Raw genomic sequence first — 24,274 nt, forward strand, 5'->3', positions numbered from 1 at the left:
CAAGCGCGAGTGCGCAGAGATCTCTTTCAGCCACCGAGAGGCGCCAGGGCACCATCCAGGCTGGACTCACTAAGTTTTCCACGGGGTTTGAAGTGCTGAACTTTAAAAAAAAAAAAAAAAAGTGTCAGGAAGGTGAATTCACAAGTGTAGGGGCATTTCCCCCAGGCACGGATGATGCTCCAGCCAGAGGTGGGCTTGCAGAAGGCGCCGAGGGTCCGGGCGCACCGCAGTCCTCTCGGGACCGCAGGGGACCTGGGCCTGGGGAACAGCGGAGGTGCGCGCGCGGCAGTGGGGTGCAGCCCGGCGCCGGGGACAGGTGAGGCAGAGGTCCGCGCCGGGCCAGGGGTCGGCCAGGCGCGCGCGCGCGGGAGGTGGGGGTGGGGGTTGGGGGGCTCGGAGGAGCCAGCTCCCTTCCCTCCCCCGCCCCTCGCCGCGCGGGGCCGGCCGGGCCGCTCCTCCCCTGGGTGGGTCCCGGCTCCTTTTCTGGCAGGGTCTATTTGCATAGAGGAAACTGCCCAAAGTGGCCGCTGTGGAGAAGCTGGCGGCGGAGAGGGGGGCGTGCGCCGCGCTCCGCTACTGCCCGGAGGCCAAGCCCCGCGCCCGGCCGACCTCGTGCCTCGGGCTCTGCCGCTGGCTCCCCGCGCGCCAGCCCGCGCCGCGGCTCCGCACCGCCCCCCTGGGAGACCCACGCGCGACCCGCGCGCCATGAGCCCGGGCCAGCGCGCCGGCGGCGACGCGCGGAAGGACGGCCCGGCGGGCGGCGGGGGGCGCCCCGCGACGGCGGCCGGGGCCTGGGCGGTGAGCGCGTTGTGCTTGCTGCTCTCCGTGGGCTCGGCGGCCGCCTGCCTGCTGCTGGGCGCCCAGGCGGCCGCGCTGCAGGGCCGGGTGGCGGCGCTCGAGGAGGAGCGGGAGCTGCTGCGGCGCGCGGGGCCGCCGGGCGCCCTGGCCGCCTGGGCCGAGCCGCACCTGGAGCGTCTGCTGCGCGAGGTGAGGGGCGCGGGGGCGGCCGGGGACAGGGGCTGTGCGCGTGGGGCGCGGGCTGTGCGGCCATGTCCCCGAGGAGGGGTCGCCCGGGGCCTGCGCGTCGAGGGGAAGGCTGCGGGTGCGGGTCCCCGGGGGGGCGGGGGGCGTCCTGCCGTCGCCCGCGTTCCAGGGCGCAGCGGCCGCGGGAAGCGTGAGCTGGAAGGGCCGTTTCGGGAACGAGCAGCGGGGAGGGAGCGGAAAGCCTACGGACTTGGAAACTGACAGACCTGGCGGCGAGTCTCCACGGGGGTGCGCGCTCCGACCGGTCGCCTCCCGCCGGCGCTGAGCGCCTGGCTCCTCGGTGCCGCCGGACGAATGACCAGGCTCGTGTGGGAAGGGTCAGGTGGGTGACTCGCCCCCGGTAGCCTCGCGACCACTGTGCCCCGTGCTGGTGTACCTGGAGAAGCGCGGGCTCCCCAGCAGGCCGGCGGCCAGGGCAGAGGGAAGCCTCGGACGGACGCGACGGCCAGGGCCCTTGCAGGGACCCGGTCAGCCCCACCTTCCCTGTCCACCTTCCTCCGGAAAGGCTTGTTTCCGAGCAGCTCCATCCTGGAGATGCCGTGTTCTGGGGCTCTTCGAGCTGAGTGCGCACCCAGGGCCTACGAAACCTGGTAGGATGAGGGGAAGGAAAAAAAAAGCTCAATTCTGGTTTCAAGCGATGCAGATACTTGCTGAATTTTCTTGCGCTCGTTGGAAGTGCCGTATGAGACACTGTGACACTTCTACTAGGGTTGCGGTTGTGTGTCTTCAAAGCAGACGCCACCCTTGGAGCCGCAAAACCCTCACCATCCATCATGTTCACTGAAAACCTCCACGTTTTGTGCGGCAGTGCCCCTCCCCTTAGAAGTGAGACAGGCAGGTGGACTGGCCAGGGGGTCTCCTGGTTGTGCTCACCTCCCTTGCCTGAGCCACCCTCTTCCTCCTGGGAAAAGCGGATCCCAAGTATCCTGCCCAGAGGCGCATCCTCAATTGTAGCAGGAAAAGCGCCATGGTTTCAAGGTAGAGGAGAGGTAGGCCAAGCCTGTTGCTACCGATTCCCCTCAACTGTGGGAGCTGTGATCTTTATTCATGTATCACGCTGTGTATCCGTGGTTGAGTGCCTTTGGACTCTCTGGGGGAATGGGAGAAGATTGCGCCACACCTTCTAGTCCCGGGTACCTGTTCCTTATGACTTTAATTGAAGCCAGCGTTACCTCTCCTCCAGCGTTACCTCCTCCTCCAAACCGTGGTTTGGGGCAGAATTGCTGCTTCGTGAATTGATTTCCTTCTTTTCGTCTTCAAAGTGCCCACAGACTTCGGAAATCTCCCCGGAGCCCCGCTGGCGACTGGTGCTGAAGCTTCCATAATTGCAGCCCATTATCTTTCGCAAATCCCTAGAGACCAGGGTGTTGAATTGATTTATGGAGGCCCAGTAACATTTCTGTTAGTGCAATAACCGGAGCCCTTTCCGAGAGGAGGCCCCTCTTAGTAAAAATAAACCGCAAGCCCGGACCGAGTGAACCAGTAATCCCAGTAAAACCTTTTTACAAGGAATTTGCCAATTGTGTCCAGGTTGATGGTGGTGGGGACAGGGCGGGTGCCCTGGCAAAGCAGCCCCTGCTGAAAAGGGTGGATTCGCAAGTCCTGGACCTTAAGGCTTAAGGATCCGAGGGGAGAGACTGCAGTGGCTTCATTCTGCCCCCCCTTCTGCGACACTGATTTTACCTGGGTGGGACTTCATGTCTCTGTCTCCGGCCCCGTCTCTCTGCTCTTGGTTAGAAAGGCAAAGGGCAAATTTCACATCCGGGGATTTCCACTTGAAATTCACTGCAGCATTCCGCAGACGGGCGTTGAGCACAGGACGTGCGTCCATGGGCAGGTTATACTACCAGCTAACTAAACTTGGCTTAGTTGGGTTTAGTTAGTTGAAGAGCGTATGCGCTTGGAGCACAGATTGGAGGGTGGAATGTCAGAGATGCCGTGGTTTAATGCACTTGGATTTGAACTTCTGGCTGTTTGGGGTCCCCTGTGAGAAGCCATCTCTCTCCCAGGGCACCGGTCTAGTCTGTCTGTTCCTGCAACAAGCTGTTCTTCTCACTAATGTCCCTGGACGGGACATGTAAGCCCCTGGCCGAGGTTGGGGGGGGAGGGTGTGGGAGGTGCACCTCAAGGAGTTGGTAATTGGCTTTAACCCCCCTTTTTTTTTTTAAGATTTTATTTATTTGACAGAGAGAGAGCCCAAGCAGGAGGAGGGGTAGAGGGAGAGGGAGAAGCAGGCTACTCGCTGAGCAGGGAGCCCAACGCAGGGCTTGATCCCAGGACCCTGGGATCATGACCCGAGGTGAAGGCAGATGCTTACCCGACTGAGCCACCCAGGCACCCGGGGAATTGGCTTTAAATGGATGTGAAGATACTTTTTTTTTTGAACCGTTACATAGGAAGGACAAATAAATACTGAGCTGAAAATCTCTGAAGGGAAGAACATTTGAACTTGAACATGGTTTTCAGCTCCGATTTGTTTTCAGGGAAGCGTCTTTTGAGTCTGTTCCTGAAGTAGTTATGCATGTGAGGGTGCCTTCAGCTGGTCCTTTATCAACAAGCTTGTTTTCTGAGTTTCAGAGGCAGAAACCACATCCAAATTGAGGAAGAGAAATCCTTGCCAACCACAAACAACTTTAATGTCAGAAAAAAAATTACAAAATAAGCCAACAAAAGCCACTGTTAATAGGGGACCCGATGTCTTTGTTCCCTTGGGAACAGAACTGTGACATAATTTTTTGGGGGGGACTGGCTGATGTGCCTGATAATGTAGATACAGAAGCTCCAAAAAAGGAATATTCATGCTAACTTGGGATTACTAAAGACCCTTCCCATGATCCAAAAATGAAAGAAATGGTTTTCATAACATAAAAAAGTCGTTAACGATAGTATCTTCCTTATGACCCGAAAATATAAATGCACAACAAACATCTGATATTATGCTCTTAAGGTACCTTAGATAGGTTGCCGAAGTAATCAACCCCCCCACTCATTACACCTATAATTACAGTATTGCAACAGCTTAAATTTTAGGGTAAATAAAATAGCTTTCATACTCCAGTAACAAATTTAATGCAAGGATTAAAGAAATATTTAGCTGTATTCAGAGGAGAGCATTTCCAGCTTACAATGGATTTATTGTTGGCTCCTGGTCTTCCATTGTCCAGACCAATCAGTTTGGAAACAAGGAAAACTCAGAGACTCAGGGTAAAATTCAATTTCCTCCCCTACCATCAACTACTATATGTATTGGTTAAATTACCGTAAAACCCAGAATCACATGCTGCTTTCTCGGCCTCTGTGGTGGCCTGCCACTTGTCAGGACTGCCCTATGGAGAACATGTTAATAAAGAGCCAGTTTTTGAAACCCGTGGCTCAACAGGACACGGGAGGGTCAATCGTAGCTCCATTTGTTTCCTTGACATTTCCTGGCTCCCAGACCAAAAAGTTTCTTTCTGGTGACTTCCTGGCATGCTTACTTTCTCCCTTTATTCTTTTCTTCTTTTTCTTCTCTTTCTTCTTTTTCTTCTTTCTTCTTCTTCTTCTTCTTCTTCTTCTTCTTCTTCTTCTTCTTCTTCTTCTTTTTTAATTTTTTGGTGGGGGAGCAATTTGGGAGAGCTTTATAAAATAGCAACGTGTTTAGGAAAAGGCAAAAGATTTATGCAATCTGAAGAGAAACCAGAGTATTAAAACATAGCAGTGTGTGGGTGGCTCAGTCAGCTGAGCAACAGACTCTTGGTTTTGGCTCAGGTCATGATCTCAGGGTTGTGAGATCGAGCCCCACATCGGGCTCCGAGCTCAGCACAGAGTCTGCTTGTCCCTCTCCCTCTGCCCCTCCCCCCGCTCACACATCCTCTCTTTCTCTCTCTCTCTTAAATAAATAAATATTTAAAAAGTAGCAGCATGGGGCGCCTGGGTGGCTCAGTTGTTAAGCATCTGCCTTCAGCTCAGGTCATGATCCCGGGGTCCTGGGATCGAGCCCCGCATCAGGCTCCCTGCTCGGCAGGAAGCCTGCTTCTCCCTCTCCCACTCCCCCTGCTTGTGTTCCCTCTCTCGCTGTGTCTCTGTCAAATAAATAAATAAAATCTTTAAAAAATATATTCTTTAAAAAAAATAAATTAAAGGGGCGCCTGGGTGGCTCAGTTGGTTAAGCGACTGCCTTCGGCTCAGGTCATGATCCTGGAGTCCCGGGATCGAGTCCCACATCGGGCTCCCTGCTCAGTGGGGAGACTGCTTCTCCCTCTGACCCTCTTCCCTCTCGTACTCTCTCTCATTCTCTCTCTCTCAAATAAATAAATAAAAAATCTTTAAAAAAAAAGATTTAAAAAAAATAAAAAATAAAAAGTAGCAGCATGTTTAGAACGAGCCAACTGTCAGGGCATTTCTTTCGCAAACGTATTTTGGAAATGTTTGAATGGGACCTTTACATACTGGTTTCGAAGGTTTATGGCATGGCTTCTGAGGTTGGGTCATCTGTGAACTGAATGAATTTATCCCAGCAGGCAGAGAAGGGCTCCGGTCCTACCATTTACTAGCTGTGGTAGTAACATCTAACCTCTTCAACCTCTTTCCTAATGTGCAGCTCGCAACTACCTGTGCAGGGACAAGCAAATACAATAATATAGAGGAAGGCGTTGGTCATTAAGTGCGCTTTTGATGGTGAGTAGCGGAATAGCTGAGTGTGGTGCCTTCAACAATACAGTCATTGAATTATCTTGTGTAACCAGAGGAGCCTGGAAGTTAGTCGGCAGTTCTGAGTTAGTTCAGTGAGTCGGCCACCAGTGGGTCCGGGTCAGTGTCTGCCAGTCTCTTGGCTTTTCCTCATGGTGTCAAGATGGCTGCTGCAGCTCCAAGCTTATATCTTCATACAAGAGTAACCGAGGTAGAAGGGAAGGAGGCAGGAGAAAGAGTCCTCTTCTCAAGAGGCTTTCTCTTTTGTTTGAGTCAGAGGGGGGAAGCTCCCAGCACCTCTCAGAAGACTCCCCGTATGGCCACCGAGCAGAGCCAGCGCCCACAATTGCCATCATCCTGTCACTGGCAAGGGTAACGGGCTTGCCACAGGAGGCTTGGACCAATCTTGATTTCTCCCCTGGGGCTGGGCACGTTGCCACTGGAAGAGAATGGCGGCTTTGTTAGGAAGGAGGACTGGGAATGTTTTGGGGAACAACCAGCAGTGTCAGGTGGGGGCTGTAGAAGGTGACCCCAGAGGAGGACGGGGGTGTGTGGGCGGGGGGGGCAGTCATCCACTGGTCTCCCACAGTTTTCATAACCACACCCGCTTTGGGAACATTCCTCAGCCACAGAATTTCTGTTTCCCTTGGGGTCCCGTCTCCACCTCTGCCCCCAGCCAGAGTCAGAGGCAAGGTTGGTGCATTTGGGGATTCTCTCTGGCACAACCCCATTCTTGGCAGTTTATGGTCTCTAACCCTTCAGTGGCTGCTGTTCTGACCCCACAGTGGGGAAGTGGAAATACCTGTATCACCCTGCAGTAGATGGAGGAGGCTGGTGAGGCTGGCGGAACTGGCTCAGCCAGTCCGAGGACAAGAGCAGTACACCCCGACTCCTGTATGGAGCCCTGCGCCCATTAGGTATGTGCCCAGACAGCTCTCCTCTTCGTCCTCCCTTACCCCAGCCGTGGGTCTCTGTGGCTTTTCTCAGCAGCCATATGTCACCATGGCCCCCTGATTCCCTTCCAGAGCATGTGCAGTTGCAACCATGGTCCCCAGAACAGGATGTCCCCTGTACCCTCAAGAGCATCATCTCATTAGATGCAGCCTTTCTCCATGTCTTTGGACTCGTGCACCTTCAAATAACAGTGACGGGACCCCAGCTCAGACTGGCTTTAATTAGAAGGGGAATTTATCAGGGCGCCTGGGGGGCTCCGTCGGTTAAGCGTCCCAGTCTTGATCTCAGCTCAGGTCTTGATCGCAGGGTGGTGAGTTCGAGCCCCGCGTTAGGGCACTGATCCCATCATGAGGCTCCACACTCGTGTCCTTCTCGCCTCCCAAAGGCCCCACCTGCTAATACCATCATACTGGGGATTAGGTTTCAACACAGGGGTGAGCTCTGGGCACTGGATCCCCTGCCCTTCACCCTCAGGGCCCCACAGGCTTTTGGTATAATCCTGTACCTTCAGAGAAGCCAAATCCTCTACCAGATTTCTACACGTTTCTCCCTTTCCCCTAATGAATTCTATCTCCAACCATGAGGCATTGGTAGGTGTTGCTAGGAAATTGCGTTCTTCCAAACCTGCTGTTTGCGGGGCAGGTGCAGACCCTTTTTTTTGTCTTTGCCCCTTGCCGTGCTCACCGGCTCTCCAGCTCCCACTGCTGCTGAGCTGTGGCCACCTCCTTATCCAGGATGTTAGACCCAGTATTGGGCAATAGCATGCCAGTTTGGCTACCCTTCCCTTTCCTCCTTTTCTTAAAAACAAAACAACAAAAAACCCCAAAGTGTATGTTGCTCTAACATGATTCATGTTATTGATAACCCCACCGCCCTAAAACAAGGACTATTTAACATTTTGCATAATCTCGTCCAGTCCTTAATCCTCGGACAGATTTACACCCACCCCATGCTAACCATAGAGCGTGCACCATGTATACCTTGCTTGTGTGCATTCCGACCTTACATCAAAAATGTTTTTCCAGGGGCTGCACAATCTTTCACAGCTGCATCTGACCCTATCAATGGAATCTGCGTCTTTCTGTCCACCCAGAATCTAGGCCTCCTCCACATTTTTGTTGGCACAGAAAATGGCGCAGCCAGTGGCATCCTGGGGCAAGTGTCTTCCTTCTGTTATTCTCTAGGATGTAAGTAACTGCCTAAAGAGGAACGTCTTTAGGGCTTTGTTTTTTGTTTCGATTTTAGAATATCCAGGTTTGTCAAGGCCAGGCTCGTTTATCCGCCTGTGGTATCCCAAAACCGTACCCTTGTGAAGTCAGTTTTCTGATGGACAGCGTGGAGTCCGTCTGTCTTCCGGTTGGATTTTTAATTTCAGTTGGATTTGTTGTTGTTGAAAGCAAAAGGCAACTGATAACAAAGAAAGCCTTAAAACGAGATCCAGAAACAGTGACGATTCATCTCAGAATCATGCTCCTGTTTTGGTTTGGTGCCGTCGACCCCTTTCTGGAACAGCTTTTTGGAAATACCAGGCATCGCGCCCACTGCGCGCCCGTGACATCTTTCTAAGTCCGTGAACAAATGTAATTTGGTTTTGGGAGTGCTCTCTGGAGGCCACACACGCCCTCTAGCTCCTTCCTCATTCGATTTTCTCCCACGTGTCGGATCAGGATTAATCTTTAATTTTTTTTTAAAGATTTTATTTATTTGACAGAGAGAGACACAGCGAGAGAGGGAACACAAGCAGAGGGAGTGGGAGAGGGAGAAGTCGACTCACCGCGGAGCAGGGAGCCCGATGTGGGGCTCGATCCCAGGACCCCGGGATCATGACCTGAGCTGAAGGCAGACGCTTAACGACTGAGCCATCCAGGTGCCCCAGGATTAATCTTTAATTGTTGCCACAGGCCCTCAGAAGACATCTGAGGGCCTTCATCATGTCCAGAAACAGGTTTCAGGACGAAGCACGAATCCTTGGGAGAAAAAATAAGTTTGCAGATGTAGTTTTAAAGGAAGGGGCGTCAGTGTGCTCCTGGAGGTGATGGAGTGCCTCTCTTGTGGGGTTCACCCTGGGCAGAAGGGGCAATGACTGGCCCCAGGTAGCGGTGATTGTCTGAACCCCAGCGACCTGACTCCTGGTCCTGAGCCCTTTCCCTCAGCCTCACAGCAGACCCTTGCGGGAAGCAGTCATCAAGCCCAGGGCAGCAGCCTTTCCTGCCAGTGTAGACACCCTCCATAGGGGGCAGACATGTGGATGGCAGGGAGCACTTTAGCTTTAAGCGGACCCGAGTTCATATCCCAGCTCTGCCATCTCCCAGCTGTGTCACTTCAGGTAAATGACTGCTTTTCCAAACCTCTGTTTTGCCCATCTGTTTTGTGTGCGTGGGTTTTTTTTTTTTTAATATTTTATTTTTCTTTGAGAGAGGGAGGGGGACAAGCAGACTCTGCACTGAGCACAGAGCTCGACGCGGGGCTCGATTCCAGGACCCCGAGATCAGGACCTGAGCCGAAACCAAGAATCAGACGCTCCACCAACTGAGCCCCCCAGGTGCCCCTGCCCGGCTGTTAAATGGGGATTATAATACGTGCCTCATGAGGTTTCTGTGGGGATTAAACAAGCCGATGGCCCAAAGTGCCCCAGATGTCATCCACATCCCACGCATGGCTGTTCCTAGTGGAAGGCTTTCTTTGGGTGCATCCAGAAGGTGCATATATATGCTTGTTTACATTGGAGAGGAGGCTCCATGGTCCCTTTAATGCTGGGATTCCACCAGCCTCGGAGGCCACACAGAAGTGGAAATGGTATTAACCCAGGTCCGGTGTCTGCATCAGTGATGGGCAGGGGGACTGCTTGGTCACTGAGGAAAAGCAGGGGCTGAATTGGCTTCATAACTCCATTTTTCTCCCCAGTTTCTCATTTCAGCGGAATGAGATTTTTTTCATTTAAACACACACACACACACACAAATTCATGTTTATAACCAAAACAAAAACCTAATTATTCATGAAAATTATTAGATGGATTTTTCATTGCGAAAGGGCACCTGAACACCTAATAAATTCGCTTTAAATAATAAGTCTGTTCTTGGCGGTTATGCAACATGGCATGAACACCCCCCAAATGCTCATGATTAACCTGATGGATTAGAGGCCTCCCACACATCTGCTTCAAGTCACACTGGTAAATGAGAAAATCTTTATTTTTTTGATGTAGCCTCAAAATCGGGGCTGGGGGGTGGAAGTGCTTTCAGATGGGTAATTTCAGCTTCTAAAACGGACTTTGCCTCCAACTTGGAGTTGTGAAACAGTCATAAAGCAATTACAGTGATTTCTGGGGTTTTTAGGAGACCGTTTAAATAAAACCTACCCAGCTTTGGGCCTCCCAGGAGGATCTTCACACACGCAAAAATGTGGTCTGTCCATTGATTTAATGGTGCCTCTTCCGTCTCCGTCCACAGCATTTTCTTTGCAGCCCCATGGCGCAGTGCAGTCAAATGAAGGGCAAGTTCATGTGGCAGTTGGACTGGGGTGTGTGGCCTGTGTGTGAGGGTGAGCCACTGTGAGGTCTGGAGGGCACAAGTGTGTGTGCAGGTAGTGCGAATGCACGTGAGAGCAAGTGTGCATGCGTGTGAGTGTGTATGCACATGAGTGTGCCGTTGAGTGTGTGCATATAGATGCATGCACGTGAATGCATGCATGTGAGTGTGCACGCACGTAGGTGCATATAGATGCGTGCGTGTGAAAGTGTGTGCACGCATGTGAATGTGCCTTTGAGTGTGTGCATATAGATGCACACATGTGTGTGCATGCACATGAGAGTGTGTGCACGCATGTGAGTGTGACTTTGAGTGTGCACATATAGATACCCGCATGTGAGTGCGTGTGTGCGCGCACACATGAGTGTGCCTTTGAGTGTGCACATATAAATACGTGTGAGTGCGTGCTTGTGAGTATGTGTGCACTCACGTGAGTGCATATAGATGCATGTGTGTGCGAGAGTGTGTGCACGCATGTGTGCATATAGATGCGTGCATGTGAGTGCGTGCATGTGAGAGTGCATGCACACGAGTCTGAATGCACGTGAGGGTGTGTGCATGCACGTGAGGGTGCCATTGAGTGTGTGCATATAGATCCACGTGTGTGAATACGTGTGTGTGCATGCACGTGAGTGTGCATACAGATGCATGTGTGTGAGTGTGCTTGCGTGTGAGAGTGTGTGCATGCACATGAATGTGAATATAGACGCATGTGCATGTGTGTGCATGCGTGCCCGTGGGTGTGCGGGCACATACGCACCACAGAGGTTGTCCCACACGGGTCCTCCTGAAAGCCCCTTTCACTGGGCCCTCCAGCTCATGCTGTGGGCTCCAGAGCAGCGAGATCTGGGTCTGCGTCTGGACCTGCCTCTAAGCCGGCTGCAGTGGCCAGGGACAAATGTGTTGCCTTTTCCAAGCCCCTCCTTCCTCCTCTGGAAAGAGGGTGCCAGTGTCGGCTTCACTCCGCTTCTCTGAGGATAAAGTGACACTCACTTCCCAGGACAGCGAGTGAGCCGTTGGTCGCCCCTTGCTCTCCGCTCTGCTAATGCTGCCCGTGGAGTGTCCATTAACCTCCGGGGCCAGGGCCCTTCTGGGGCCGATTCCTCCTCCTCCTCCCCCTGCCTGTGGTGAGGCTCACACCCGGGGCTAAGAATGGGGTGAGCTGGAAAAAGACGCCTCATCCCAGCTGGGTGGTCCTGGGACGATGCCTTCGTGGGCTTGCTTCTGTCCCCTTCCGTTAGCACCTGGCCCTTCTGGAAATGCTTGGTCTCTCTGGGTCCTGTCACCCGGTGTCTCAGGCAGAGCCAGCAGCTCTGCATTCTTCTTGTTCATCTTCCTAAATAGCCTCAGTGGGGTCTCCCTCCCCTCGCTCCCCATCTACCCTGAATGCCACCCTCAATGCCTCCCGTGGCCTGCGGGCCCTCACTCGGCTCCAAGGTCAGGCGTCCGTGTGCTTTTAGCCTCCCCACCGCCTGCTCACCCATCTGTCCCCATAGGAGGTGGGTGGGGTGTTGGGGGGACCCCATCTGTCTTTGTCTGCTCAGGCTGCCCTAACAAAGTACCACAGTCAGGGGGGCGTAAACAGAAGAAGAGTCTGGAAGCCAGACGTCAGGGTGTCGGCTGGGTTGGTTTCTCCTGAGGCCTCTCCTCGGCCTGCAGAAGAGCATGCCCTCGCTGTGTCCTCTCTCATGGTCTTCCCTCTGTGTGTCCGTGTCGTGATCTCTTCTAGAAGGACATCAGTCACATTGGCTTAGGGCCCACCTCATAGCTGACCTCATTTTGGCTCCATCACCTCTTTAAAGACCATGTCTCCAAATACAGTCACATTCTGAGGGACTGGGGTTAGGACCTCAACATACGGACTCTGAGGGAACACAGGTTGGCCTGAGACACTGTCTGATCGGCTGACAGGCCAGGGGAGACCACAGGCATTCCGCGTGGACGAGACTGAGAGGCCGCGGTCAGGGGAAGCAGGCCACCTTGGGGCGGGGATTGTGGCAGCGCCTGGCTCGGCGACCGGGACCAAGGGGGAAGCCTGGCTGGGCTGCGAGGAGGCTTCGGAGGCCCTGCCGGGGGCAGCCCGGGGGCTCTCCTCGGCCTGTCGAAAGCCGTGGTGGAGACTGCTCACTCCCCACCCAGGGCCATGGAGAGGATTTCGTCCTGTCAGCCCGGTGCGGTGAATCTTAGTGGATTTTGACAGGAAGGGATGTGTGTCTTTGAAAAATCGTAAGTGGGAACGCAAGGGACACCTGGGGTGCTCAGTCGGTTCAGCGTCTGCCTTCGGCTCAGGTCATGATCCCGGGGTCCTGGGTTCGAGTCCCGCATCGGGCTCCCTGCTCAGTGGGGAGTCTGCTTCTCCCTCTCCCTCTGCCGGCCGCTCCCCCCCCACCCCGCTTGTGCTCACGCATGCCCTCTCTCTGACCAATAAATAAATAAAATCTTTGAAAAATAAATAAATAAATAAATAGATAAATAGGAATGCAAATTTAGGGTTGCTGAAGAATTGCATCTTGTTTGCACACTGAACGTTTCAAAGCATGCCAACATGTTTCAGGACTGACCAGGGACCCCCAAGGAAATGTGTGCCCATGTGGTTTGGAAGTTACTCAGTGTGCCAGTGGGAGTCACTGAGGAAACCCCACATCCCTTAGAGAAACGTGTCTGAGCTCCTGCCAAACGCCTGGCTTGGGCTAGCTGCTCTCACCGACTGTCTTCCCTTGACTCCCCCGGGGTTTACCTTGCACCGAGGTGGAACCCCAAGCCCGGTGGCATGAAGTGATGCCTTCTGAGCCCAGGACACCTTCTTTCCCACCCTGGGGGTTGGGGGGCAAGCTTGTGGGAGCCAGGGCCAGAATGTTTTTGTTTGTATCATTTTTCAAAGGTATATTTGACACATAATGAACTCCAAATACTTTAAAACTACAGTTTGAGACATTGTGACCATATGGGTACAAACATGAAACCATCTCCCAGTCAAGGTAATGAACATATCCATCACCCTCAAAAGCTTGGCCTGCCCCCTTGAGTCCTGCCCCTTCCCACCTGCCACCCAGGTATCCGATTTCGCTCACTATTGACTCATCTTCTTTTTTCTTAGGATTTTTATATGAATAGGATGACACAAAATTATGCTTTTTTTTTTTATAGGGGGTGGGGTGTCCCGTAATTTTGTGTCATCCTATCCATATAAAAATGTCTCAACGCAGACACTCCCTGCATCCTTCTTTTTCCTTACGGTTATTTCATCATAGAGAGATGCCATCCTTTGTTTATCCCATCACCCGTTGATGGACATTTGTGTTGTTTGCAGTTTGGGGTGATTAGAAATAAAGCCGCTGGTAACATTTGTGTACAGGTGTCTGTATGGACACAAATGCTTTGTGTCTCTTGGTTATGCAGACCTTGGAATGACGGTTGATCATCTGATGGGTGTATGATTAACTTTTCAAGAAACTGCCCAGCTGTTGTGCAAAGTTACTGTATCATTTTACATTCCCACCAGCAGCATAAATAGAACAAGAGTTCTATGTATCCACGTAATGCGTCCTTTTCCCTCTGGCTGTTTTTAGCATTTTCTCTTGATCACTGGTTGGAAGCAATTGCCTTGGTGTGATTTTTGTCATGTTTATTGTGCTTGAGTTTCCCTGAGATTCTTGAATCTGTGGGTTTATGGTTTTCATCAAACTTTGAACAATGTTCTGACCCTCATGGCTTCAAATATTTTTTTCTGTTCTCTCTCTCCCTCTCTCTCTCTGTCTCTCCCTCTCCCAATCTGGGGACTCCACTCATCTGTGCACTTGAAGACCCGAAGTTCACTGATGCTCTTTTTTTCTTCTTTTCTTTTTCATTCTTTCTCTTTGTGTTCATTTTGGATCATTTCTTTTTTTTTTTTAAAGATTTTATTTATTTGACAGAGAGAGAGAGAGAGAACAAGTAGGCAGAGAGGCAGACAGAGGGAGAGGGAGAAGCAGGCTCCCTGCTCAGCAGGGAGCCTGATGCGGGACTCGATCCCACGACCCTGGGATCATGACCTGAGCCGAAGGCAGCCGCTTAACCGGCTGAGCCACCCAGGCGCCCCAATTTTGGATCATTCCTCTTGCTGTCTTCAGGTTCACTAATCTTCTCTTCTGTGGTGTCTAATCTTGCCATCAATCCCCTCTGTCCTGTCTTTCACCTCAGACATGGTAGTTTTCCCTGTAGAATTTCAGTGCAGATATTTTAGTATCTTTGATGCCTCTACTGAACTCCCTGAACGTGTTCCATGTAGTTACAATCCTTGTTTTACAGTCTGCAGGGGCTGATTCTAACATCGGTAGCAGTTGTGGGTCTGTTTCAGTTCACTGATTTTTCTGCTCTTTAGGGGGTCTGTTTTCCTGCTGGTAATTTCTTATTAGATGCTGAACGTTATGAATTTTACCTCATTGGGTGTTGAATATTTTTGTATTTCTGTAAATTTTCATGAGCTTTGTTGGGTTACAGTTGTTTGGAAATAGTTGGATCCTTCGGGTCCTGATTTTAGGATCCATTAGGTGGAACCAGAGCCATGGGTAGTCTAGGACTGATTACTCCCTATCTCTGAGGCAAGACCCTTCTTGGTGCTCTACTCACTGGTTTTTTTTGATCATGAATGAGGGAGTTCACCTGTCTGGCTGGGGGAATGGGTACCCTTCCCAGCCCCGTGTAAGAGCTACGTGCTGTTCCCTGCATCCTTTTGGGTGGTTTTTCCCCTGGCCTCGGGTCATCGCCTCCTGCGTGTACTGATCAGTGCTCCATGGAACATCTGCAAAGAACCCTCCCAGGTCTCTGGTTCTCTCGAGTCCTCTGCTCTGCAGCCCCAACTGCCTGGCATCCCTGGACTCCCAGGTCCATCTCTTTTTTAAAAAAACATTTATTTTATTTAAATTTAGTTAATTAACACAGAGTGTATTATTAGTTTTAGAGGTAGAGTTCAGTGATCCATCAGTTGCATACAACACCCAGTGCTCATTCCATCACATGCCCTCCTTTTTTTTTTAAATTTTTTTATTGTTATGTTAATCACCATATATTACATCATTAGTTTTTGGTGTCACATGCCCTCCTTAATGCCCGTCACCTGGTTACCCCATTCCCCCACCCCCCCCTCCAGCAACCCTCAGTTTGTTCCCTATAGTTAAGAGTCTCTTATGGTTTGTCTCCCTCTCTGATTTTGTTTTATTTTATTTTCCCTCCCTCCCTTCCCCTATGATCCCCTGTTTTGTTTCTTAATTTCCACATATGAGTGCAATCATATGATAAATAATTGTCTTTCTCTGATTGACTTATTTCACTTAGCATAATACCCTCTAGATCCATCCACGTCATTGCAAATGGTAAGATTTCATTTTTTTGATGGCTGAGTAGTATTCCATTGTGTATATACACCACATCTTCTTTATCCATTCATCTGTCGATGGACATCTGGGCTCTTTCTATAGTTTGGCTATTGTGGACATTCTGGCTCCATCTCTCCAACTTCAGAAGGCTGCCAGGCTCCATGTCTGTTTTCCCTCCCTGTGCCACAGCCTGGAAACGCTCCCCAGGCAGGAAGTTGGAGCCCTTGTTCTCTGTCTGATATCACTCTCCTTTCCTGCTTGGTATCAGTGTCTTCAAAACCTGTGTTTCCTATGTTTTATTTGCAGATTTTGTTGTTTGGTTTTTTTTGTTTTGTTTTGTTTTTGGTGGTACTATTTTATGCAGGAGGATCAATAGAGTTGCACTACTCCATCTTGCCTAGAAGTAGAAATCCATGATGTGGCTTTTAAAATTTTTTGGAATAATTTTAGATTTATAGAAAAATATGCTTACATATGTACATAACCATAGCACATTCATCCAAAGTAAGAAATCAGCTGTGATACGTTACTTTAGCAGGCAGATTTCTAGGACAACCCTTGGGATTCTCACCCCTTGGTGTACACAGTTTGTGTGATCTCCTCCCCTTGAGTGTAGGCAGAACCTGTGATTATGATAGGATTACTCCTGGGACTGAGTTACCAATCAGTTGACTGAGTTCATTACAAAATTTATCTTTGGTGGGCCTGACATAAGCAGGTGAGTCCTTAGAAGGGACTGGGCCCCTCCTGAAGTCAGAGGGATCTGAAGTGTGAGAGGGTGTGTGGAGGGGGCCACATGTCAAGGAACTTTGAGTGGCCTCTAGAAGATGAGAGCAGCCCCTGGCCGGCAGCCAGCAAGAGAATGGGGCTCACAGACCACAGGGAACCACATGAGCTTGAAAGAGGACCCAGAAGTCCAGAAAGAAACACCCAGCTGAAGCATTGATTTTAGCCTCAGGAAACCATGAGCTGAGAACCAAACTTGTCTGTGTCTAGACAGTGTTGTTTGAAGCTGCTGATTTTGTGACAATTTGTTATGCAACAATTAAAAACTAATACAATTGGGCGCCTGGGTGGCTCAGATGGTTAAGCGTCTGCCTTCGGCTCGGGTCATGATCCCAGGGTCCTGGGATCGAGTCCCACATCGGGCTCCCTGCTCCTTGGGAGCCTGCTTCTCCCTCTGCTTCTCTCTCTCTCTCTCTCTCCTCCTCTGTCTCTCATGAATAAATAAATAAAATCTTTAAAAAAAAAACTAATACAATTAGTATTAACTAAAAAGACCAGGTCCCATTCCTTAGTAATAATATCCCACTATTCATCTAGGTGGACACAGCCCAAATGTTCATCGACAGATGAATGGATAAACCAATTGTGGTGTAGACACCCGAAGCAATATTATTCGTCCATAAAAAGGAATGAATTGCTGATACATGCTACAGAATAGATGAAGCTCAAGAACATTTTGCTGAGTGAAAGAAACCCGATACAAAAGGTCATATATTATGTAATTCTGTTCCAGAATACGTGAATCCGTAGAGACGGAAGGATCGGCAGCTGCCACAGGCTCAGAGAAGGGAGGATTGGGGAGCAGTTGCTTAGTGGGCACTGGATTTCCTTTCAGAGTCATGAGAATGTTTTGGAACTAGAAAGAGAGAGCTAGATAAAGGGGTTTTGCACATGCCACCAACTGTTCACTTTAACCTTGTTCACTTTAATTTTATGCTGTGTGAATTTCACCTCAATTAAAAAAAAATAGATGTGTTATAGAAAATAACAAAGTTGGGGGCAGTGGCTCAGGGGGTTGAGCGTCTGCCTTCGGCTCAGGTCATGATCCCAGGTCCTGGGATCGAGCCCCGCATCGGGCTCCCCGCTCTGCGGGAAGCCTGCTTCTCCCTCTCCCACTCCCCGTGCTTGTGCTCCTGCTCTCGCTGTATCTCTCTCTGTCAAATAAATAAATAAAATCTTTAAAAAAAAATAAAGCTGCATCTTAGTGGGTCTTAAGGGACTTTGTGATTTCTTTTTTTACCCGTTTTTAAAAAAGGGAACTATAGACTTTATTCAGATCTCCCTGGTTTTTCCTCTAAAGTCCCTTTCCTGTCCCAGGACCCCACCCAGGATACTGCGCTGCATTTCGTTGTCCTGTCTCCTTGGTCTCCTCTGGTCTATGACAGTTTCTCAGTCTTTCCTTGTTTTTCATGACCTTGACAATTTTTGGACATACTGGTCAGGTATTTTGTAGATTGTCCCTCAGTTTGGGCTGCTCTTATGATTAGACTGGATTCTGAGGGCTGGGGAAGAATAGCACTATGGTGGATGCCATTGTCATGGCTCATGTCAGGGGTCCTTGATGTCACATGACCTATTGCTGGTGACATTAATCTTGACCACTTGGTTAATGTAGTATCTGCCAGATTTCCACATTATAAAGTCACTATTTTCCTTTCTCTTCTTTTAGGAAGTGAGTCTAGCCTTCACTGGAGAAGAAGGGAATTTAGCTCCACCTCCTGGAGAGGGCATATCTACATATATTATTGGAAGATTTGTCTCTTCCCACTTACTTATTCAATCATTTATATCAGTATGAACTCATGGGTTTCTAACCTATTCTTTGGCTTATCATCCAGTACTGCATTATTAATTTTGTTGCCTAAGTTGTTCCAGCTTTGGCAATTCTGAGCCCTTTCAGGTAGGTTTTGTGTTTCTTTGCCATACTCTTCCCCCACCTCCTTTTTTCCGATAACACTACAAGACACTTGAGGTTCATCTTGTCTACCTGGCCTGGGCCTAGAATCAGCCATTTCTCCAAGGAGCCCTGGTTCCTTTTCTTGGAGAATGGTATTTAGACACCAAGATTTAGGTCCTGGGTGTGCTTGCTGCTTCCAGGATGTCCTTGGTTGTAGGTCTTCTCTGCACACAGCTATCGTGTATATGCCTGAATATTCACTCTCCTATGTATACATACCTATGATTATTTCCATATGTCTCTTCCTGTGGACATTAGATGTGACCTTTGGTGGCGTCTCTGACTCATCTGACACCACACGGATCATTCTGTCTTTCCCCCTTTGTATATTTATAAGTTCTTAGACAGCGAGAAGCCTGGCTCTCATCACCCATAGTGTATTTACTCACTCGTTCAATGCTAATGTATATGTAAAGTAGTTTCAACATTGCCAACCTTTCAAAATTGCCCTCTTAATGCCCGTTGCCCAGTGAGAAAGTGAGAAACAACTTACGTTGCTAGAGTACAGCATCTCTGTATGGCTCCTTTTGTGTTCAGCCTGATAGTTCTCAATCAAAACACTTTTTGCAAAGTTACTTAGGTCAGCTGCATGCTTTTCCCCACCACTTGCCACAAGGTTATCTCACAGAGTCTTAACGTAGTTAGATTCATTCATCACAGCCTACGTTTCATCCAGGGATTCTCCGATATCCTGGTTGATTTTTAAAGTAAATGTGTATCCGTTAAAGTTCACTCTTTGTGACGTCCAGTCTTACTGGGTTTTTTTTCCAATATTTTATTTATTTATTTGAGAGAGAGAGAGCTTGAGAGAGAGAGAGAAAGCACAAGCAGGGGGAGCAGCAGGAGGGGGAGAGGCAGACTCCCCGCTGAGCAGGGAGCCCGATGAGGGACTCGATCCCAGGACCCTGGGATCATGACCTGAGCTGAAGGCAGACGCCTAACCGACTGAGCCACCCAGGTGCCCCAGTCTTACTGTTTTTGACAAATGCACAGAGCTGTGTATCCAGCATCTCAGTGCCATACAGATCAGTTCCATCAGCCTCACACTGTCTCCTTGTGTGTCCTTGTACTTCACGCCTCACACTCCTCAATCTTCAGCAGCCCCGGATCTGATTTCTGCCCTTTTCGTTCTGTCTGGCCTGGTGGTGGATTGCAACTTTTTGTTTGTTTGGTTGGTTGGGATATGAAGATCGCTTGTAAGCGGAGGTTGCCATGCTCTGTGATTCGAGTTGGTTGATATAGCAGGATGCAAATCCCACCCTGATGCTGATGTCGCCCCTTGTAGCCTCAATGTTCTCACCTGTAAATGGGCATAATAATAGTCCCCACCTTGTGGTGGTGGTGGGGGGGGTCTTGGCAGGTCTGAATGAGGTAACAGCTGTTGGCACAGTGCCTGGCCCATTATAAGTAATCAGTAACTCAGTAATAATACTTTGTGTTTGTTATCCTACTCATCTCCATGATGAGGTATGAAGAAAAGAATGTCAGAGGCCAGATCTCACTGTCCTCTTGGGATGCTGAGGCCATCAACAATGCAGGCAGGGGCCCCTCCCTGGGGGGGCGGGAGGAGGCCAGAGGATTATTTCTGTAAAATGGTACTTGCGGTGCTAGAATCATCTGTCCATCATTCACAAATTGTCCTCGGTGGGGAGACTTGAGGGCTTCATTTTGGTTCTTCTTTTACTTCCACGCTTTTTTTTTTTTTTTTTAACTGTGAAGATGGTCTGACAACACAGCAAGGACTTCTAAAGAAGTCAATCACCATAATCTCAACACCCAGGGGGGTTCATGTTTTGGTAGTTGCTGTCATCCCATGCCTAAATTTTTACACAGATATAGACCTTTGATTTATAATATCATAAATATCCCCCCCCTTGCTACATGGTGTTCCTAATGACATTTCACAAAACATGACAGTTTCATCAGGGGGTGGTCGGCCATCCTTTTCTAAACCACTCCCACTGTTTGGGGGGGAGGGGTGCAACTTCATGCATACTATTCTTTGCTCCTGCTGATTTTTATTTTCCTGAGATTTCTTACCGAGAGCAGGAATCTTCTGTCAAAGAGGATAGGAACGGTTTTGTGGCCTTATTTGTCCCATTTTACAGAAATAAATCGGGACATCCTTCTACGTGTATTAATCTACATTTCATCAAAATGCACCCGTTCGAGGCCGTGATCAAACATCTGGCGGAGCGTCCCAGACTGGTGCTCCCACAGGTCATTAGTAAATTTATCATCTAACAGTGTAATGCTTTTCTGAGAACCACGATTTCCCCTCCGCGCTCGCTGCCCCTCCCCCACCCCAAACTTCAAGTTCTCCTCCTCCGTAGCTGGTGGAGGGAACGCTCCCAAAGTCTCAGGGTCTATTCTCTAAAAACTCCTCCTTTATTTACTTTTGGAGTCAGGACTTCTTTGCATATGTAAAACCAGGACCATATTGTTTGCAGATGTGAGGGGTGCTGCCAGATAATTGAAGGCAAAAAGAAAAAAAAAAAGTTGAGGCCATTAAATCATTTTTACAAACCTGGACACAAAAGAATATTTTCTTAGAATTAGAGAAGAAAAAGCGAAGCATGGAAATAAAGACTGTGGGATTGGGTTTCTAATTCAAAAGTTGTTCATAGCAGTGGCATTTCAAACCCACAGAAAGTTAGGGGCCTGGAGAGGGAGGATGGGGGGGGCAGGGGACTAGCAGATAAAACTGCAGATTCACCGTGTAATCCAGAGAAACACCTGCATAGGCGGAGTTAGAGTCAGCGACCAAACAAAACCTCGATCCCGTTACGTTATGACCTCACCTACTAGCGTTAACAATGAGGTTATTCCCCCCTCCCATAGTTTCCTGTTTAGTTTTTTATTTTACGATAAGAGCAGTTTGGAAGTAATTGTGCTTCCTATCAGTATTTGATAAAGCCTCCCTCCCTTTAAGGAGAGCGGCCCAGATGTGATGAGCTGTTAAAAGCAAATTGGTTTTTAGCCTTAAATGCTTTGGTTTCCAAACAAGGAAGCAAGTGCGGCTTCTAGACCGTCTAGCCATGATAAAAACGGATGAGAGCGTCTCGCACAAACTGACGGGCTTAAACGACGAAGGCTGGATTCGTTTGCCGTGTACATTTTGAAATCTGTAATAGTCTCTGCAGATACAGTGGGAGGGGAAGAAAGTGAGTTCTGAGATCCCGCTCCAGCCTGTATCCGCATCGGCCGGCAGCATCCATGCTCTGATCAGGATAGTGGGCTACAGGGCCCGCCCAGCTGGGGGTGGTGCTGGGGGGCGGGTAGGTTGTAGGGCTTGGGGGGTTGCTGTCTGCAGCTGCTAGTGGAGCTGTTCTCACCCACCCCCGGGAGGGGGGCCCCCAGGGCAGCTCTGGGGGCCTCTGGAGCCTGGGGCTGCCTGGGCTGCTCTTAGGGTCACTCTGGGCCAGGTGCTCCAGAGCAGGGGTGCGTGACAGGTAGGGGTCCAGTTGAGAGCTGGGAGCCTGCGTCCAGAAGCCTAGCCAGGTCCTGACTTCTGGGGCAGGCTGAGGCCTTGGGGGAGGGCGGGGGAGGTGCAGTGAAGATGGACAAGTCAGCGCACCTAAAGGCAGCACCCTCCGCCCCCTGCCTGTCTGTGGTACTCCTGCCACGCAGCCTCTGCCCGGCGTGCATACCCGAGTCCCTGTGTTCCCCCAAAACCTGCAGGCCTTCACCCCACCTCTGGTGGGCATCAGCCGCTGTGGCCCGTCTGTAAAATGAGGGTGCGGTTGGAAGTGTTGGCAGGTGGTCTGAGCTCCCGGTCCAGGGCTGCTCCAGCCAGAGGCCGACCAAGCTCGGCTGGAGTCCCCTCTCCTGTGCAAACCCCAGGCCTGGTGCTCAGGGGCTCAAGACTGGGGGTGCCCTTCGCACCTCCTCTAAAGCAATGCTTTAAAAATAACAGTTCGGGGGGCGGGGGCCTCCTGGCTGGCTCAGTCTGCAGATCGTGTGACTCTTGATCTCAGGGTTGTGAGTTCCAGCCCCACGCTGGGCACAGAGATGACTTTTAAAAAAGTTAAAAACAATATTCGCTTGCTGTCAAGGTATTTTAAATTTTTATTTATTTATTCTTATGGACAAAGATGACATTTTTTAAACGATTTATTTATTTATTTTTAGAGAGAGGAGAGCGAGGGAGCGAGCACAGTGGGAGGTGGGAGGAGCGGGGGGGGAGGGGGGGAACCTCACGCAGACCCTGTGCTGAGCACGGAGCCCGACGTGGGGCTGGGTCTCGCGCCCCTGAGATCATGACCGGAGCTGGAGCCAAGAGTCAGACGCTTCACCCACGGGGCCCCGCAGGGCACCCCCAGAAAGATTACATTTTTATGTTGGAAACTTCTGGTGGTAGTCTCCCATTTCGTCACTCAAGTTATCCCATTTGGGATTTGCTTTGTTTTGCTTTGAGGGAGATTTTTCTTTTATGTGTTTGCTTCCTCGGGGAAAGGTTAAGACTTTATTTTTTCTTGGTTAGGACTCAAGTCTTCATTTGTTTGGGGATTATGGGCCTGTCCTTTCACCCTCCTCAACCTGGATTTGGGTTTGGGGACTAATTTCTTTTTTTCCCCAGCGTGCCCCCTACGTGCGAGGCAGGAGCGGCAATCCGGGCCTCCGAGCTTGCTCTGACTGGTCCACCAGGTGATGATTATGCCACAGTCGTACTTTGAATTAGCCTAATAGCAGGGCTGGGATGTTTGATCCTATTTCCGGGGTAATTCTTTTCCCTTCCCCCAAATGTAGCACAGTCCATTGTTAAATGGACTGAGCTGAATTTTCCAGGCCAAGGATCCCTGCTGGTAAGAAGGAAGGAAGATGTCATCAGGGCGGATTAGGTCTGGGCCTGGCGTCTGAGGCCCCGTGGGTTACGGGGGCTGCAGCAAGCAGGCCCGGGGTGTCCTGGGTTCGGATCCAATCTGAGGACCAAGGGTTGGCTGCCAAGGCCCAGCCTCCCTCTGCTCAGCCCTCCACTTTTCACACGGACTACACCGTCACTCTGACTTTTCTGGATTCATGTTTGCAAGTGTTGTGACTGGACACCTGGGTGGCTCAGTCGGTGAAGCGTCTGCCTTCGGCTCAGGTCATGATCCCAGGCTCCTGGGATCCAGCCCCACATGGGGCTCCCTGCTCCGCGGGGAGTCTGCTTCTCCCTCTCCCTCTGCCCCTCCCCCTGCTTGTGCTCTCTCTTTCTCAAATAAATAATAAAATAAAATCATTTAAAAAAATTTAAAAAATTAAAAAAAAAAAAAAGAAAATGCTGTAACAGAGCAGAAACCTGCCACCGTCTTTTCAGGGACTCCTGAGTGATCGCTGCACGTTTATTTTGGTTTCTCCTCTCCTACTAAAACTATCTGTAGCACTGAACCCCCTTGTAAAAAAAAGAAAAAATATGTCCCACAATGCCACCCCCGCCCGCCCCGCCGTCAATCTTTCCGATACATGGGTGTTTGCTGATTTTTCCACTTTTGCCCCTGTCCGCTCTCAAACTCATGCTCGTTTTTTTTTGTTTTTTTGTTTTCCCTTCTCTTTTCTTTCTGGTTCAGAAGTTGGAGGGACTGGCCAAGCACCGGACAGTCCGAGAAGCGCCGACTGCCTGTGTCTGCCCACCAGGTAAGTGGATGTTTGATCCTTGTGGGGCCCCTGACTTCCCGAGGCCAGGCCTCCTGTGTCCTGTGTGCTCAGAACTGCCAAGCACGTGGTCAAGAGGCTGGCCCTGGGTTTCAGGCTGTCTGTTGTAGCTCGTGGACCATCCGGGGTCTTTCTTCCTATGTCTTCCCTGACCAGCTTACCAGTCAAAGATTCTAGCAAGGTTACCTGACCTGGTTTCATGAGGATGGTGGTCTGTTAGAAACTGTTAGAAATGACTTGTAATGAAGGCGTAGATTAAGAAAGTAACAGCCGTCCCATTTCAAAGACCGAGAAACAGGCCTCGACCATCCGCACGGTATTAACATTGTGACCCCAGCTCTATTTCA

The 24,274-nt window shown here is 50.2% G+C and overlaps 1 protein-coding gene across 1 annotated transcript in view; it reads left to right on the plus strand.

Annotated features, from left to right (window-relative positions):
* Positions 1-705: 705 nt before the first annotated feature.
* The window catches only part of COL23A1 (collagen type XXIII alpha 1 chain), a 305,334-nt gene continuing 281,765 nt past the window's right edge, over positions 706-24,274 (plus strand). Inside the window, exons 1-2 of the mRNA XM_088023561.1 lie at positions 706-987; positions 23,843-23,909. Of these exons, the coding sequence (XP_087879687.1) occupies positions 706-987; positions 23,843-23,909 (349 nt within the window). The remainder of the gene's footprint in view (positions 988-23,842; positions 23,910-24,274) is intronic.

Source organism: Eumetopias jubatus, unplaced genomic scaffold (assembly GCF_037043125.1).
Source record: "Eumetopias jubatus isolate StellerSeaLion01/CBP00866 unplaced genomic scaffold, mEumJub1_p1.0 scaffold_5, whole genome shotgun sequence".
Classification (NCBI taxonomy): domain Eukaryota; kingdom Metazoa; phylum Chordata; class Mammalia; order Carnivora; family Otariidae; genus Eumetopias; species Eumetopias jubatus.